This window comes from Ambystoma mexicanum, chromosome 1q (genome assembly GCF_040938575.1).
Source record: "Ambystoma mexicanum isolate Mex_15411 chromosome 1q, UKY_AmexF1_1, whole genome shotgun sequence".
Taxonomy (NCBI): Eukaryota; Metazoa; Chordata; class Amphibia; order Caudata; family Ambystomatidae; genus Ambystoma; species Ambystoma mexicanum.
Genome location: NC_090922.1, coordinates 1,160,400,468 through 1,160,416,114, shown reverse-complemented (window position 1 = coordinate 1,160,416,114; position 15,647 = coordinate 1,160,400,468). Strand labels below are relative to the sequence as shown.

Here is a 15,647-nt window from a genome sequence, read left to right as displayed (position 1 = left end):
CCATTTCAGACTTACCCAAGGGCAAGGCACCGGTCCCTGATGGGCTCACCACTGAATTCTATCAAGAGCACATCGCCATTTTGGCCCCCCGGCTGCTTGAGGTCTGGGACGAAGCACTTCGTGTCTCTATTCTCCCCCCTTCCATGCGCGAAGCTGTTATCACGGTGCTGCTCAAACCGGGTAAACCCGACGACGAGTGCGGGTCCTATAGACCTCTTTCCCTCATGAACCTCGATACAAAGATCTTTGCAAAGATCATTGCGAATCGCTTTCTGCCCATTATGACATATTTGGTTCATGAAGCTCAAGCAGGCTTTGTCCCTGGCAGGTCCACCTCCCATAATATCAGAAGATTGTTCAATGTCATGTCCTGTATAGACCAGGACGTCCAGGCTGTAGCGGTCACATTGGACGCTCAGAAGGCCTTTGACATGGTCTCTTGGAGCTACATGTGGCTGGTGCTTGAAACAATGGGCGTCGGCACAAACATGATTGGGTTCATCAAACTACTGTACACTTCTCCTGCGGTGCGAGTAAGAGCTAATTCACTGACATCTGACCTTTTCACGATCTCTCCAGGGGCACCCGACAGGGTTGCCCCTTCTCCCCGATCCTTTTTGCACTAGCAATATAGCCGATGGCGGACTATGTCTGTGCACGCCACGCCCCCAAGGGAATAAGATTGATAGATGACCCCGAAATTATATCCCTATACGCGGACGATGTCCTACTATACGTTAGAGATCCCACAAACCATCTTGACCCTATACTGAGAGATGTCACTCGCATCGGCACCCACTCTGGATTTACAATTAATTATTCAAAGTCTGAGATCTTCCCGCTCACTAAATCCACCCAACAACCCACCACCAAATACCCACTATGGGTGGTGTCAGATATTTGGGTGTGCAGATAGCCCTAGCCAAATCCACCTTTCTTGCCGATAACTACTCGGCGGTAGCACAAACTGTCGAGACTAAGATCTCACGATGGCGCACTCTTCCATTATCCACAGCCGGCCGTCCCTCTCTCTCTCATTAAAATGATTCTGCTCCCCAAGCTCCTATACACTTTCAGCAACATACCCATATGGCCTGGAAGGGAATACTTTACCAAACTACATACACTATGTGCACAGTTCCTATGGCACTCTGGTGTGGTACACAAGAAGTGGACTGACATGGTGCTTCCATACAAACAGGGGGGAATCACAGCTCCGGATCTGACACTGTATTGGACTGCGGCCCAGGCCCAACATGCCACCCACTGGTATCCTGGCTCTCCAGCGTGTCTACACGTTAAACTGGAGCGACTGGCGGTCGCTGGCACCAACATAATGTCCAGTATACTGCATCAGCATTATACACCCGACTCTCCCATTGATCCAATCAACGCAACCCTGCATGCCTGGACACGCTTGCTAAGTCCGACAATCGGATCCTTCCCATACTACAAATGGCTCCCTGTGTGGGCCTTCCCTGGCCTGGAACCCACGCATGATATTGCTCTGGCCCGACACTGGAGGGCATTAGGATACCAGGCGCTATCTGACTTCTACCCCGAAGGCAGGTTCATAGACCCCCAAACTTGGAAACAGGGGCACACCAGATCCGCTCTAGAGACTCTCCAATATTACAGGCTCTGCGCCATGTTCCGCACTAAATGGCCCTCCTTTCCAGATGAGCCACCGGATAATCCGGCGATCGCATATATCGCTAACTCGGGCGGCACCCGGGGCGTCGTCTCCTCACTGTATAAAATCCTGCAGAACATCACCCCTACCCCAGCTCTCAGGGCACGTGACGGCTGGGCAGCTGAACTGGGCCTAGAAATATCCGATAGGGTCTGGGAGGAAATCACACCCAAAAAGTCTCCCTCAATTTCCGCCACCGCGCCATGCAGTACAAACTCCTCAACAGGCTTTACTATACTCCACACAGGACCTCAGGGTTTACCCGCACCATGGTGCACCTCTGCCCTCGTTGCGGGGTGGAAGATGCCGATCATTTGCATATGTTCTGGACCTGTAACAAACTGTCCGAATTTTCGGAAAGTATTTTAAACACACTCACCGCAATTACTGAAACTGTAGTTGAGCCCGATCCTTTAGCAGTTTTGTTTGGGATCTGGAGGACGGATGATGCTAAATGCCTGGATACATTTTTGAACATAAGCTGTATGATAGCCAAAAAATGTATACTCCAGAGTTGGAGGCACTCCTCCCCTCCGGTCTTTCAGAAATGGCTGTGTCTGCTCACCTGGTCACGAAACTGCGAGGAGGAATACCTGACCATGCTCCGCGCCCACTCTCGCCCCAAGAACATCTGGGTCGAATTCAACACATATCTCAACAATCAAAGCGAAGATACACCCAGGCCTGGCTTGTCCCCTGCCTCATCCGGGACAGACCCTATATTATGAACTTCTATATCCTCTCCTTCCGGTTGACGCTCTGATGCCACCGCTGTGATTAATGAACTGTGATCAATGTGTTGCTCCATGATATACCCGTTATACACACTTGTTGCCTTGGTGTATGGGTCTTGTTAACCTCTGCCGTCAAAAATAAAAGTTTTAAAAAAATAAAGCTGTGTGTTCATCAGGTACTCCAAAGTAGCAGCACACCATTAGGACACAGACAACATAATTGCAAATACAACAAAAAGGACACCACAGTTTATTATGTGTAAGAATAATAATCCACCATCACACTGCAAATAATAAACATCGAAGGACAATGTAAACAAGGAAATGACCAACAGGACATTGGAGGAAGGATGCCATTTAAAGAATATAGCATAGCCAAAGTCGGCGCTGTTTGACACAACTGCTAACGGTGCCCCAAATACAGACCCAGTCCTAGCCCAGAGGTGGGGTGAGGACGTTGGAAGGGCCCCGGTCTCTGGCCCCCCCTTGTAAGTGCCTTTTAACAAGTGGAGAGCATAACCAGTGGACCCATATGCGGGCAGAGTGGTTACATAAACTGGTTTTGACAAACCCCATACCTTTCCCCCCCAGGTAGTACACGAGAGCATTGGGTGAGTGTCGGCAATAAAAGGCAGTGAGATTTTATTGCACACTTATGGTCATAACAAAACATAATCATAATTACAGTAACTATAATATGCTGTACTTTTGGGCATCAGGTCAGGAGGTTACTCCCTCTGGCCCGTGCCGCCTTTCTTGTCCCACCTGTTTGGTGACCTGTTTTTTCTCTTTCTTCTCACCCTTTTTCTAGGGTGGGAGGGTTCTGGGAAAAAGACGAGACTGCGTTACAACTTTGTTGTGCCTGTGTGGTGGGCTGGGTGCCACCCCCTGGCCGGCTGATGCAGACGGCAATATGCACCATGTGACACTGTTACTTAGTACCCCTTGGGGAGGAAGGGCGAGGTGTTGTTTAACACCTCGCTCTTCCTTCTTCTCTTCCTAGGCCGATGGCGACTGTGTTTCGCTTTGTAGTTGTACTGGGGGAGAGGGAAGAGCATCGCCCCCCCTTTTGTTGGGCTGTTGCTCGTCCCTCTCCCCTGCCTGGGTGCCATAGGGCACTGGTTACCAGGCCTCGCCTGGTGGCTGCAGCGCTGCCCATCACTATCAATCATTCAATGACTGCCATACCAAATTCTGTTCCGTGTTCTCTCTTTTCCTTTGCAGGACTATAGAACCCAGAAATCATTATGTTATGTTGCGCTTGTAATGTGCCATAGCCTGCAGGCATCAGGGCACACATATAACAAAAGACAAAGCCTCATTACACGGTAGGCGGTGGACCAAGGTGCTATTAGCACCTTGGTCCATGCCGGTAAAATACCGGCACTGCCTTGGCGGAAAGGGGATTTACCGCCCCATTCCAAGGTTGGAGGGGCGGTAAATCCCCTTTCCGCCATTGCCCTTCCCCATTCCCATTTCTGCCCCATAGGGCTCTATGGAAATGGGGAAGGCGCTAATTACGGCACCGCAATTTTGCGGTGCCGTAATTAGCTCCGAGGTCCCTTAGCGGGTTGGATATTAACGCCTGCAAGAAGCAGGCGTTAAATCCTCCAACCCGCAAAGGGACCTCGTAGTACGGCGGTAAGGGTTAACGGTCACCGTTGCCATTATCGGTGACCGTTAACCCTTACCGCCGTCCGTGTAATGAGGCCTGGCGATGCTAACAAACCATGTATAAGGAAAAGGCTAGCGGATAGAGGGGTTTTAGAATGAGTCATGAGAGGTAGGAGGAACTATTTATTTGAATAAGCCTTCTTCTGGAAAGTTGGGAGGTTCTTCTCTAAGCGCATTTCCACTGGGAGCTTGTTCCAGGCTAGAGCAGCCAGAACCTGAAAGGAGTGACCTCTACCCCTGGTTTCTTTTAGTCCTTGGGCAGATGAGACAAATGGTATTGTTAGATCTAGTTGATCACCCCGAAGCTTGGGGGTAAGAGGGTGCAACAGTTTTTCAAATAGATGGGAGCATGTCCATATAAGCATTTGTGTGCCAGGGTCAGGATCTTAAAGGAAATGCTGCAGCTGACTGGTAGCCAATGAACTACTGCAGAAACTAAATAAAGCGACCTATGATAGAGAAATATAGTGAAAAAAACAAAACCGGAGGGAAACGGCATACCATGCACCTACAAAACACAAAGCCCACCGAGGCAGAATGAAAACTACACACCACTTTCTCATCCAAAAAACCTTCCTTCTGGAGTCCTTCGCTCAGCTACCTCGAACTCTGAGGGTCAGACGCTTCTCCAGGCATAAAGTGGGGGGGTAGATCTCTCGCTCCTCTGCAGGTGCCTCCCTCTGGAATGGCCTCCTTGAGGCGGACCACTTGAAGTTCAGTTCCAGAAGTAGCTCAAAAAAAATTATTCTCTCTCTCTCTCTCTCTCTCTCTCTCTCTCTCTCTCTGGTCTATCTCACTGCACCAATCACAGAGGAGACATATCCATTTGCATATCAGCCTTTGTCCCACCACAAATGCTAGGTAAATCCCCTCTGAACAAAAAAAGAGTACCAACAGCAACCCCAGACACGTGTTTCAGCCTAGTTGGCCTCATCCGTGAGGTGAAGCTGAACCTCTCTAAGACACAGTGAGCAAGTAGTCCATGTCTGGATTACCCTGGGTTACTTAGGGTGAAACCCCAAGGTTTACAAAGTTAAAAAGGGGTGTGCACGCACCTCTACCTGAGTATAAGAGTTTGTGAATGATTGTTGGAAGTTGTGAATGAAGGTTAGAGAAAGAGTATGAGACCATGTGAGTGAAAGTGAGAAGAGTGAATGAGTGAGGGGAAAAGGGTGACTGTAAATGGGAGAAGAGTAGGAAGGTGGAATATAGAGGGGAGTAGAGAGTAGAGGAGAGTCAAGGGGAGAGTAGAAGGTCAAGGCGAGTAGACTGAAGAGTAGAGGGGAGACAAGATTAGAGAGGAGAGAAGACTTGATGGTGAGTGCGAGAGTAGGAAGAGAGCAAGTATTAGTACGAATTGCGTGACCATCAGAGGGAAAGTTGGAGGGCATACAGAGAAAGAGACAAAGGTGTAATAGCTGAGAGAGTCTAAGAGAGGAAAGGAAAATCAGCTACATGAATGGGAGGATGTTGAAATGCTGGGTGCAAGGAGCTGGGCATTTGAAAGGGCATCAGATCCTAGTGAGAATCTGAAAATGTTGTGGCCTTTAGGACATCTTTCTAGCCAGAATTATATATAAAAGGTGGTAGCAACCGCTAGTTGCTAACCAGGGCGTAGGGAAGCCTGGGCTAGGGAAGAAGGACATATTCTATCCACATATCATCGTACCATTTGAGGTCTACCAAATAAAAACCCTTGAACTATCCTTAGGAGTCTGTGTATCGTTAAGGCCAACTCTGAATGTTTTGAGCAATTTTTGTGCAGTTCCGTGTGTAAGATACAGTTATGGGGGGCTGTGTACCTGGATGTGAATTTCCCATGCACATTTTCACACTCCAACATTTGGTCTCACCTACAGGAAAAACTGTTAGAAGGATTTGCATGAGAAGCTGCTTCTTGGTGCTGGTCATTTCTTTTGAGAGCTGTCGTGGAAACTTGTAGCTCTGTTTTTTTTAAAACATCAAAATGGACAAAACCCTGTTAGGTATATTCTTAGCTTGCAAACTTATGTGAGGAACCCATGGGACCACATTTGGGGCAATGATTGGCCAAATTTGTGGACCCAGGCCGTATACATAAATATTATTAAGGGGCAAACAGATTGGCTGCTCCAGTACGACTGATGGAGGCCATTGAACATTCTTTCAAAAAGCCACCAAAGTAGTTTATTTTGGGATCCTGTAAAGACTGTGCTATTTTAAAAAGCAACATAGTGCAGGCTTCTGGAGTTCTCCCAAATCCTCAGCAAGCTCAGGGAGTGACAGAGGGTTATAATTTGCCCCCAGAAACATAAATAGCATGGCTATTTGGCTAATAGACACCTAAGCCTACACCCCAATCCACTTCCCAAGGTTCCATGTGATAATGTTGAGGGTAAAAGTCACCAGTTCCACAAGTGCCTCTCAAATACCGCCCCAAATACCTGGCAGATACATTCTACAAAACCCAACCTACTAGACCAACCAAAGCCATTTACTCAAACTGCCTGGCTGTTCCTAGATTTCTGCTAAAAAGAGCAGGGGGAGCGAGCTTCCCTGTGCTCGCTGCGAAACAGTGGAACGCCCTACCCCTTAGCCTCAGAATGGAACCTTCATTCTGGACCTTCAGAGCCAAAGTAAAGAGTTGGCTCATTGGTAAGAAATAGGAATGATCAGCTACCGCCCTCTGTGTACTCTTATGCCTGTTGTAACATTACCTGCTTGGCACTGTAACTGATTCTCCCATCTTCGACCCCAATGTAACCATAATGGACCTTCACTTATCTCTGCTGTTGTTTATTTTGTCTGTTGCTGTCTAAAGTGTCCAACTCTTTGTATAAGCTTTAAGCGCCCAGTTACCTGAGGGTTATGTTGGCGGTACAAATAAAGAAACAAAACCAGAAAAGAGACCTTTTTTCCCCCCGACCCCTAACATTCTGTCCCCATATATTCTAGGAGGGGTATAATTATATATTATTAGCTCTAATCCTAGAATAATTTGCGAAAGTGTTTAATTATCTGAAGGGTGCATTTTTAGGGATAGGTCGCCACTTGGCGGCCATTTCCAGAGCAACATTAACACTGGATACAGTAATGAAGGCATGGTATCAAACAATGAAGACAAACACAAGTAATCGCAGTTCAAAGGTGTTTGTTGAACTTCAACTGGTTGGTAGAATGCCTATCTATACCTAAATCTAAAGATGGGAGCAAGCTCCAACCATCAAATAATAATGACGCAGTCCTAGTGGAGCCTGTAAAAATAAAAGGGGTGTACTAATAAACCTATCGCCAATGCTTACTTCCAAAAACAAAATTGTGTGGGATAACAATTAATGCAAAAGAAAAGTGTTCAAGAAATGATATGTGAGGATAGTTGAGCAGTTGGCTTCCCTTCCCCACATTTTCAGCACGGGGCAAGGCATTACAGAGGGCCTGATATAACAAACAAAATACAAAAGTTCCTTTCCTTTGTCAGGGTTTTCACTTTCACAAGTTCAAGACTGGTCTCTCTCCTTTGGGCTCAGACCACCCTCATCCGGGCTCAGACACCTTTTCGACAATGTTCACAACCTGGTCTCCCTTGTTCTGGCTCGGACCATGGATCCTCCCTCTTTCGGGGTCAGATCCCTTTTTTATACCAGAATCAAAGACTTTCGAATGTGCAATGGGTTCTGCTAAAACCGTTGCAGGACCACTTCGATTCACTTCACACAATTTACACTTAATATCAATCTTCTACTTTAGTTTCTCTTGTCAGGATACCGTACAGAGACCTTCGACTGAGCACATTCATAGTACTGACCACTCTGTCAATGGTATTGTATCTTTCCTTTTAATGTTTAAATATACACCAGCAATTTAGCTTCACTCGTGTCGTTCATCACACGCGTTTAACAATGTTTGTTTTCACAATATTGCTTCTTGCAACCTTGATGTCAACACAGACCGGTCTGGCATCGGTCACCCCAACTCACTGGCTGTGTTGTTCTCTGTTGCTTCTTTGGTCTTGGAGCCAAATACGATACCACAGCGTCTGCTGCTTCTCCCTGCCTTGGTCAGTTACGCGGGAGGACCCTTGATATCTCCGACACACAATGCAGGATTCTTCAGCCTAGTTTCCTGGTCTTATGTTTTCTGCCTTGAAGGTTTCTTGAACATAACGGCTTCCTGTCAAAAAGTCAAGGGTGTTGCCCCTCTAACAAGCCTCTCGTGCCTGGCCGTCTTTCTCCCTTCGTTCAACTGCTTACACAAAACTGCTGTAACTTTGTGTGTTTTGCCTCGCTCAGAGTGTGCTCTCGTGCTCCGCCTTTTATCCATGTGGGGAAGTTTAATGGAAGTCAGGTGTGAGGGATTGTCAATAATTGCCTGACCTCACCTGACCATAGTATTAGGACATGTCAGGTACACAGCTTGGGTGTGAGTATGTTTTCTCCCCAGAACAGGCTATCCGGGTAAAAGTGTTCATGCAGGAAAAGGGGTTGGAGGGCAGAGTTTCTAAATATCCTATTGGGTAGGATGGGGTAAAGGAGATACAGGGAAGAGAGAGATACCACGTCTCACCATCCGGTGTCCCACTTCCACTCCCCGAGGATCGCTCACCCAGGTGATCCTCCCGCACTGGTCCACCCCAGTTTGTGACACAGTTTGACCTGTGGATGGGGCTTAAACCTGTGAACAATAACCAAAGGCACATGGCAGCCTGCAGACTCACCTTCGAACCTAGGGTCCCAAAGCCAGGTCCTTGTGGGCCTGTCCTGGTGCCTGTGGTTCCCAAACAGGGTCTCTGTGGGTCTGCAGAACGTTGACACAGATTTAGGCTGAGGTGGGCCTTTTTTACGCCGGTGAACCTGGCTTGGTGCTGGGAACCATAGCTGGATCTCTTATGTGCCCAAACTCCCATGGTCCAAGTGACTGGCGGTGTCCTGGCTAGGTCAGAGGTATGTCAGTGTGCCCCTTATGTTGTCAGATGTGGGAATTTGGGGCCGTATTAACCTGAGTCAAGTCTGTGTGGGCCCCCTTACCCCACTCCGGGCTTCTGGCTCACAAGCAGAGTCAGTTCCACATCTGTGGTGGTCCCCAGACACAACACAGGACCCTCAAGCCCCACGTGAGATCTCAGGCCCTGTGGTGATGCAACTAGCCTGAACTAGGTAAGCAGCAGTCATCAAACCATCAAACCTAGCTCAGGGCCCAGTGGCCATTAGCTCTAACTGGGTGAGGCCCGCAAACAATGTTCAGTATGCCTGGGACATGGCACAAGTTGGCAATGGGCACACTGGGTGTCTTGCAGGTGCTCGGGCAAAATAGTGGTCACATCCAGGTTACACAAAGTGTCTCGGAGGCCCAAGGAAATGGCCTTTGTCCATGCCCCAGGCAAAGTGTCCCACGACCAAAAAAGCAGGTGGGGTGCAGCTACACATAAAGTTTGTGGGTGCCCATGACATGGGCATGCTCTGAGCAATATTGCCACTGTATATGGCCACGGACCATGCACAACAGCCACAGTGGTTGGTGTTGTGGTTGGGCATGGCCAAACGTGCCTGGTAGCCATATCAGGTGGGTGGGTAGAACAAGCTCAGTTCTCACATTGGGTGGCTTGAGGGGTCTAGGGAATTACCTGCGGTTATCAATCATACAGAGCAGTCTGTGGGAATTGCTGCATGCCACCACCATACAGCCGCTTGGTTCGCTTTTAGTTGTCCAAGGAGCCACTATTGGATTAAAGAATATCATAACAAGGGTCCCAACAAACAGCAATCAGCTGTTTTATGAGGCAGGGAGTGTTTTTCATTGGTCAGTAGTAATCTAACTGAACAGTGTATTCATGGATGCCATCTAAGATGGGTAGGAATCAACTGACAGTCTCATGTTATACGTGTGTGAGCTCCATGGTAATGTTTCCATTCATTGTACATTTTCCTTGAGCATGAAAACTTTGAGCTGTGGCATTCGATGAACTATACATTGCACGGAATTAACCTTTTGCTTTACATGAAAGAACATTTATGCTACCAGTGTAGCATTTATTGTAAGACTGTGTAACCGTTTTGCAGGTTTTGGGAGTAGACAGCTGAGTGGGCATGGCTTTTCTTGACACGTCTTGTGATACTTCTTTTCAGGAAGAAAGCAGCAGTGTCTATGCCAAAGAAAAGGTCTTTATTGCCATGCAAACGAGACCTGACAGATGGAGAATGCAGCACAGTGCACTGGAGTGAGTGTGGAAATCTGGTAACGTTTATGAATTGCAAGCCATAGCAAATATCTTCTGTGGCAAAATTACAATAGTAAAATCGGCAGAGCCAGGAGGTTTAACTTTGCATATGTAGAGGATACGCCTCTTTGTGTACTGTATGGTTCTACAAAAGAATTGTACACTCTACCGCTGGAGCAAGCCCTATTGGCTCTGCCAATACTCTTTCAATTCCAGCGGCTACCAAGAGACTGTCACATAAAAAATGTACACAGTGCATTGGGGAATAAATGTTTCTGGGAGGCTTGTATGTGGGGAAACGACAATCAGTGGACATTAATACCCACACACTGATTGCTAGAAGTCATGGGCACTGTTTCCATACAGCAAGACTTCAATTCACTTCCATTCCACACACGCCAATAACAACAGTAGACTAAAACACAGGAAAAAATGTAATGTTGCTATGCCCAGGTTGAACCTTTAGACTAAAAATCATTTCCTCAGACACCGTGAAGAGAAGGTGGCCAGAACATGAGCATTTTCTGGGCCAATTGGACAGCTTTATCTGAATACTTTGGGAGTCAGGGCTAGGCAAATAGAGAAATCATGCCTCAGCAAGAGTTCATTAATACCAAAACATTTTGTAGAATAACATACCTTTGGTGAAAGTAGATCGAATCCATGTGGTGCAGTGGTTGGTCGGAAACGCCTTCCTCTTGATGTTCCACTTCTGGTCATATTTGGATTACGATCACTCTTTTTCATTGTAGGAGGTGCAGGTGTTACATAATTGTTAATAATTGGGAGTCGATAAGGCGATATGCCAGTGGATGGGTCAACTGTATTCATGAGCTTCAATAAATCTTTATCCACCTGTAAACATATGTAAACATTTGCAGAAATTATGTATTTCACCTGACACATTCATCACAAATGCAATGAAATTGCGATGTGTTCAGTGTATAATGTTTGGACATACTTTGCTACCAGTATATATTTGGTTGAGAACGCTAGTCAAGTTTGACCTATCATAAGGACCTCTTCTGATTTACAAATGACCCTTATTTACTGTTTGATTGTCACAGTGTGTCACAGATTGTTGCCTCACCTAATGGTACATGGACATCTCGCTCCATCAAATGGGCTGCCATGCTCCCAATTAAGGGTAATTCTGCAGCAGTTCCAAAAAGCACCCTCCTTACCATCCCAAAGAGCCATACGACTGTGAAATAGATCTTGTACCGGGAGCTAAAATAACCAATGGGAATACGTATGTCCTTAAGGAGAAAGAAAACCTAAACCTGAAGCAAAACATAGACTAAAAACTAGTTTGGGGATTCATTAGACACTGGAATTTGCTCACAGGGCATCCATTGTTTTTTCGGCCTGGAAATATGATTCCGAACTTAGAGCCTGCATTGACTATTGAGAGCTGAATCTGCTCAACATAATAAACAGATACCTGCTATCCTTATACAGGTCCTGTTCAATCAGGCCACCATGACCATGTGTACACAAATCTATCTGGACATCAAGGGGCTTACGACATAGTCCATATATTTCCTGCGGATACATGGACTATGGCTTTCCATATGTGGTTCAGATACTGTAAGCATCTCGTCATGCCGTTGCGTTTTGAAACGCCCCAACAGAGTTACAACACTTCTTAAATTAAGTGCTTATAGAATGATGCATTACCTAGGTACAGTGACACTGAAAAAGAAGCAACCGTTCATACCTATCGAAATAATAATTGCAGTAACCACAGATATGTTAAGGACCAGCTATACCTCCTCTATCACTGATGGATTATTAGAGGAAAGTTCTCAATACCACCAAAAAAGGGGGTCCTTTTTCGAGGGAACCTACTTTGAATACCAACAGATGCAGCCAAGCAACTTATCTTACTGTGGTTTCATTATGCTCCCGGGGTAGGACAGCGAAAGAAATATGGTCCACCTATGACATTGCTGTGCTTGGTGGAGGACACAGAAAAAGGGTACTCCGGATTATGTCAGGAGTTGTCGCACAAGACCGCTACAGCTTGCCCTATGGGCCTGTTAAATCTGTTATCCCTACTAAATGGACACTACAAAACCTATTCAATGGACTGTATCACCAATTCCTCCCCTTCCCAGAGACACACAGTGATCTTGATGGTTGCCAATTCTTTTACTGAAACAGACCATTATGTGCCTTTGAAAACAAAACCTAATACTACTACATTGGCCACAGTCTTCCTCCAACAGGAATATCAACTTCACCGACTACCTAATCACATCATCACTGACACAGGGAAACAATTCATATCTGGAATCTATGTGAAACAGAAAACAAACGGTAAAAGATTGGCACCAAAATAAATAGGAACGTAAATAGTAGCAGAAAAAACAGAGCCGCATTTAAAATGGCCGCGTTATGCAAAAAGTGTGGAAAGTTTAGCAGCCATATTTGAACTACTAACCAGAGGATACGAGAAAAACATGTAGTGCGGCATCCAAAAAGTGGCCGCGATACGCAATTGCGTGATGACGTCGTCACGCACAGTAACACGATGACGTCATTCACGCTGCGTATATAAACAAGCACAAAATGTGAAAAACACAGCACTGGAAGGACGCTGTACTAGACAATCGCATCCAAGAATATTCACGTTAAGGTAAGAAGAAGGGATTCCCCTTTGAAACTGTCCTTTGCCAATCTGTTTGGACATAGCCTCTATCCTTTTATAAATGTTTGGAAACTAATGGGAACAGTTTTAGTTAAGTAAGAATTAGGGACAAAGAGTAGATTGTCTTAAACAGCTTTCTCATCCCGCTTTAGAATACATGCTAATGACCCAAAACATCTAAGAGATATATTGTAGTGGAAATGGAACCCAAAAATGCTTTAATTCTTTTTATCCATTTATCTAAATGCATTAAAATCACAAGTGAGAGAAAATCAATAGAACTATCAGAAAGCAAGAAGCTAGAATAATAGAAAGTGGCATAATAGGCTAAGTATCAAGAAACTATAAGAACCCTTACCTATGTGAATAAGAAAACAATGCAATTCATTATAAGGCCAATAGGTCATTTTGATAAAATGTCTTTTCTTTCTAGATTCTCTCCTGAAGAACCATGGAAATCATTCCATGGGGAAACACGTGTTGAGAGAAGAGACCATTTATATAAAGTCACACAAAAAAACAAAAATAAGGAAAAGACTGAATGTAAAGTCAGGGGGGAAAAAAACAAAAATAAGGAACAAACTGAATGAATGTGAAAACTATCAAAGAAGATTGAATTGATTTGTGGAAGGTACAATTTTAAAAGATTTTGGACTATTAATGAAGCAATCGATGAAGATGTATTTGATTTATGGAGGTACAATTGAAAAAGCCTTGGAGTAATTGATTAAAAGTGTGGAAAACAATCAAAGAAATACAATTGACTTGTGGCAGGCAGATTTGAAGAAGCCCAAAAGTATTGATGGACAAAAACAAGATATGAAATAAAGAAACAAATCGGTGAAAATGATTAATACATCAGTGTGAATAATTTCTAAGGAGAAAAACAAATACACAAAAAGTTGGCACGCTGTAACAGGGCTCGGACTACAGAAAAAAAACATTCAGGAATAAGTGTTTTTTTTTTTCTTTCATAAGACTCTTGGATTTCTGTTAGGGGTCCCTTACCCTCTGTGTGACCAAAAATTGTTTTCCATTCCTAGCCGATAAAGTTCACAGGCTATAGTAGCGCGAAGCACAGCTTTACTCTGCGACTCAATGTGCATAATCAACAAGACTGGTTCATCTATGGGTAGGTCTTGCTGTCACAAAGTGTGTCTGGGGGGTTTGACAGCTGCTTGCTGCATTATTGGTGTGCACAAGTTCAGTTTGTCTCTCTAGGAGCTGGGTCACTTCACAGACTAAGCACAAACCTGAGGCTGCTGCCTGTTCCAGGCCCCTTTCCAGAGCCTCTTTGGTGTCCTTTGCTATTCCATACTAGAAGGATTTCTAGGTGGTGTTCTGGTTTGGGGTGCTGGTCTCCTTCATTCATGGTAACACCTTGCATTTGCCACCAGAGCTGGCTCACCACCTAAGTTCCTGCATGGACCTGACAGTTGGCCAGGTTTATTTGCCCTCTCCATTAGTGTCATTAATTCCCTAATTCTCCCCATCACCCTTTTCATGAGTGTCATCTGATTCCATGAGAGTGAGAGCACAACATTATTCAGCATGATACACGTGAAATTAAATAAATTACCTGCACTTCTATAAGAGTCACACCTGCTGCCATTATCTACATTCCACTCAGTGCTCATTTGGAACAGTGAAATTCTAGTTTGATTGACATGAGTGTGGACAGTATAGTGGTATTGGAAACCTTCTACTATAAAGACAGCTGGTCCATACATGAATGGGGTGTCCGGGAGACATTACTAGCAAATATTGGGTAAATACAGTCACACCATCCTGAGCTTGGACCTTTCTCAGGCCTGTCCTGCACATTCCATTGCTCCCACGGATGTGCATATTCATGCTGGTATGGGACATTCTTCATATCACTAACCCTCTTTGTGAATTCTAACCGCCATGAGCATGTTTAGTTGGGTCATATAATGTAATTTCCTAGCTCCCTGGACATAACACACTGACCCCCAACCATGGCTGCACTTCAATCTTTGTTCAGGTCTGTCAGTGGCCAGGATGGACTATTATATTCGGATTCCGGATTGTATACTTCCAACTACTATCAGTATTGGGTGACATTGGGCACATTAAATTCCAGTTGCTGACCCAGACCAATCTGTACAGGGAGTTGATGATCTATTTCTAGCTTGACTTTGTCGATAAACTACAGTAGTGGGACTTGACAGTCCAAAACCAGCTTGCTCACACACCACTACAGGTTCTGCCGGAAATGCTAGATTTGGCCATCATGTGTGACAGGGCCTGTGCATTCACGCTGGCTAGAGTAGCCTTCCATTGTTTGGTGATCGGGTGCTTGTGGTTTTGGCGTGACCAGGTCCAAAGAATTGTGGTCTATTCTTAACAAGGCCATCCACCAAGCGCTTGAGCTTATTATTCTTGAATGTGGGTCATCTCCGATTCAACATGTGCGTGGTGGCTGTCTGGTGCCAATGAAGGAGGCAAGCTGGTCAGGCAGGCAAGGGGCACACTCTTGATTGGTTGGCCACTCGCAATATTCCAACCAAGGATCAACAAGTCCTGGTTTGCCCTTGGTCCAACCACTTTCTTGTTCACTTCACGATTGTTAGTGAACTTCCTATAAAATGTAAATGGTCTTATAATCAAGCTGTTTCAACTAGAAATGGTAAGCATCTTACATTAGAGTGGATTGGACCGCTGCTCACTTCAGTTACT

General features: G+C 45.5%; 1 protein-coding gene and 1 long non-coding RNA gene across 3 annotated transcripts in view; one reads left to right on the top strand and one right to left on the bottom strand.

The window, feature by feature from the left end:
• The window catches only part of ERICH3 (glutamate rich 3), a 728,475-nt gene that overhangs the window by 441,647 nt on the left and 271,181 nt on the right, over positions 1-15,647 (bottom strand). For both annotated transcript variants that reach the window (XM_069641907.1, XM_069641908.1), the window contains exon 7: positions 10,934-11,149. In XM_069641907.1, the coding sequence (XP_069498008.1) occupies positions 10,934-11,149 (216 nt within the window). The remainder of the gene's footprint in view (positions 1-10,933; positions 11,150-15,647) is intronic.
• On the top strand, positions 12,851-13,797 carry LOC138522092 (uncharacterized). Its single transcript, XR_011283238.1, has 2 exons — positions 12,851-12,935; positions 13,381-13,797. It is a non-coding gene; the product is annotated as an uncharacterized lncRNA (long non-coding RNA).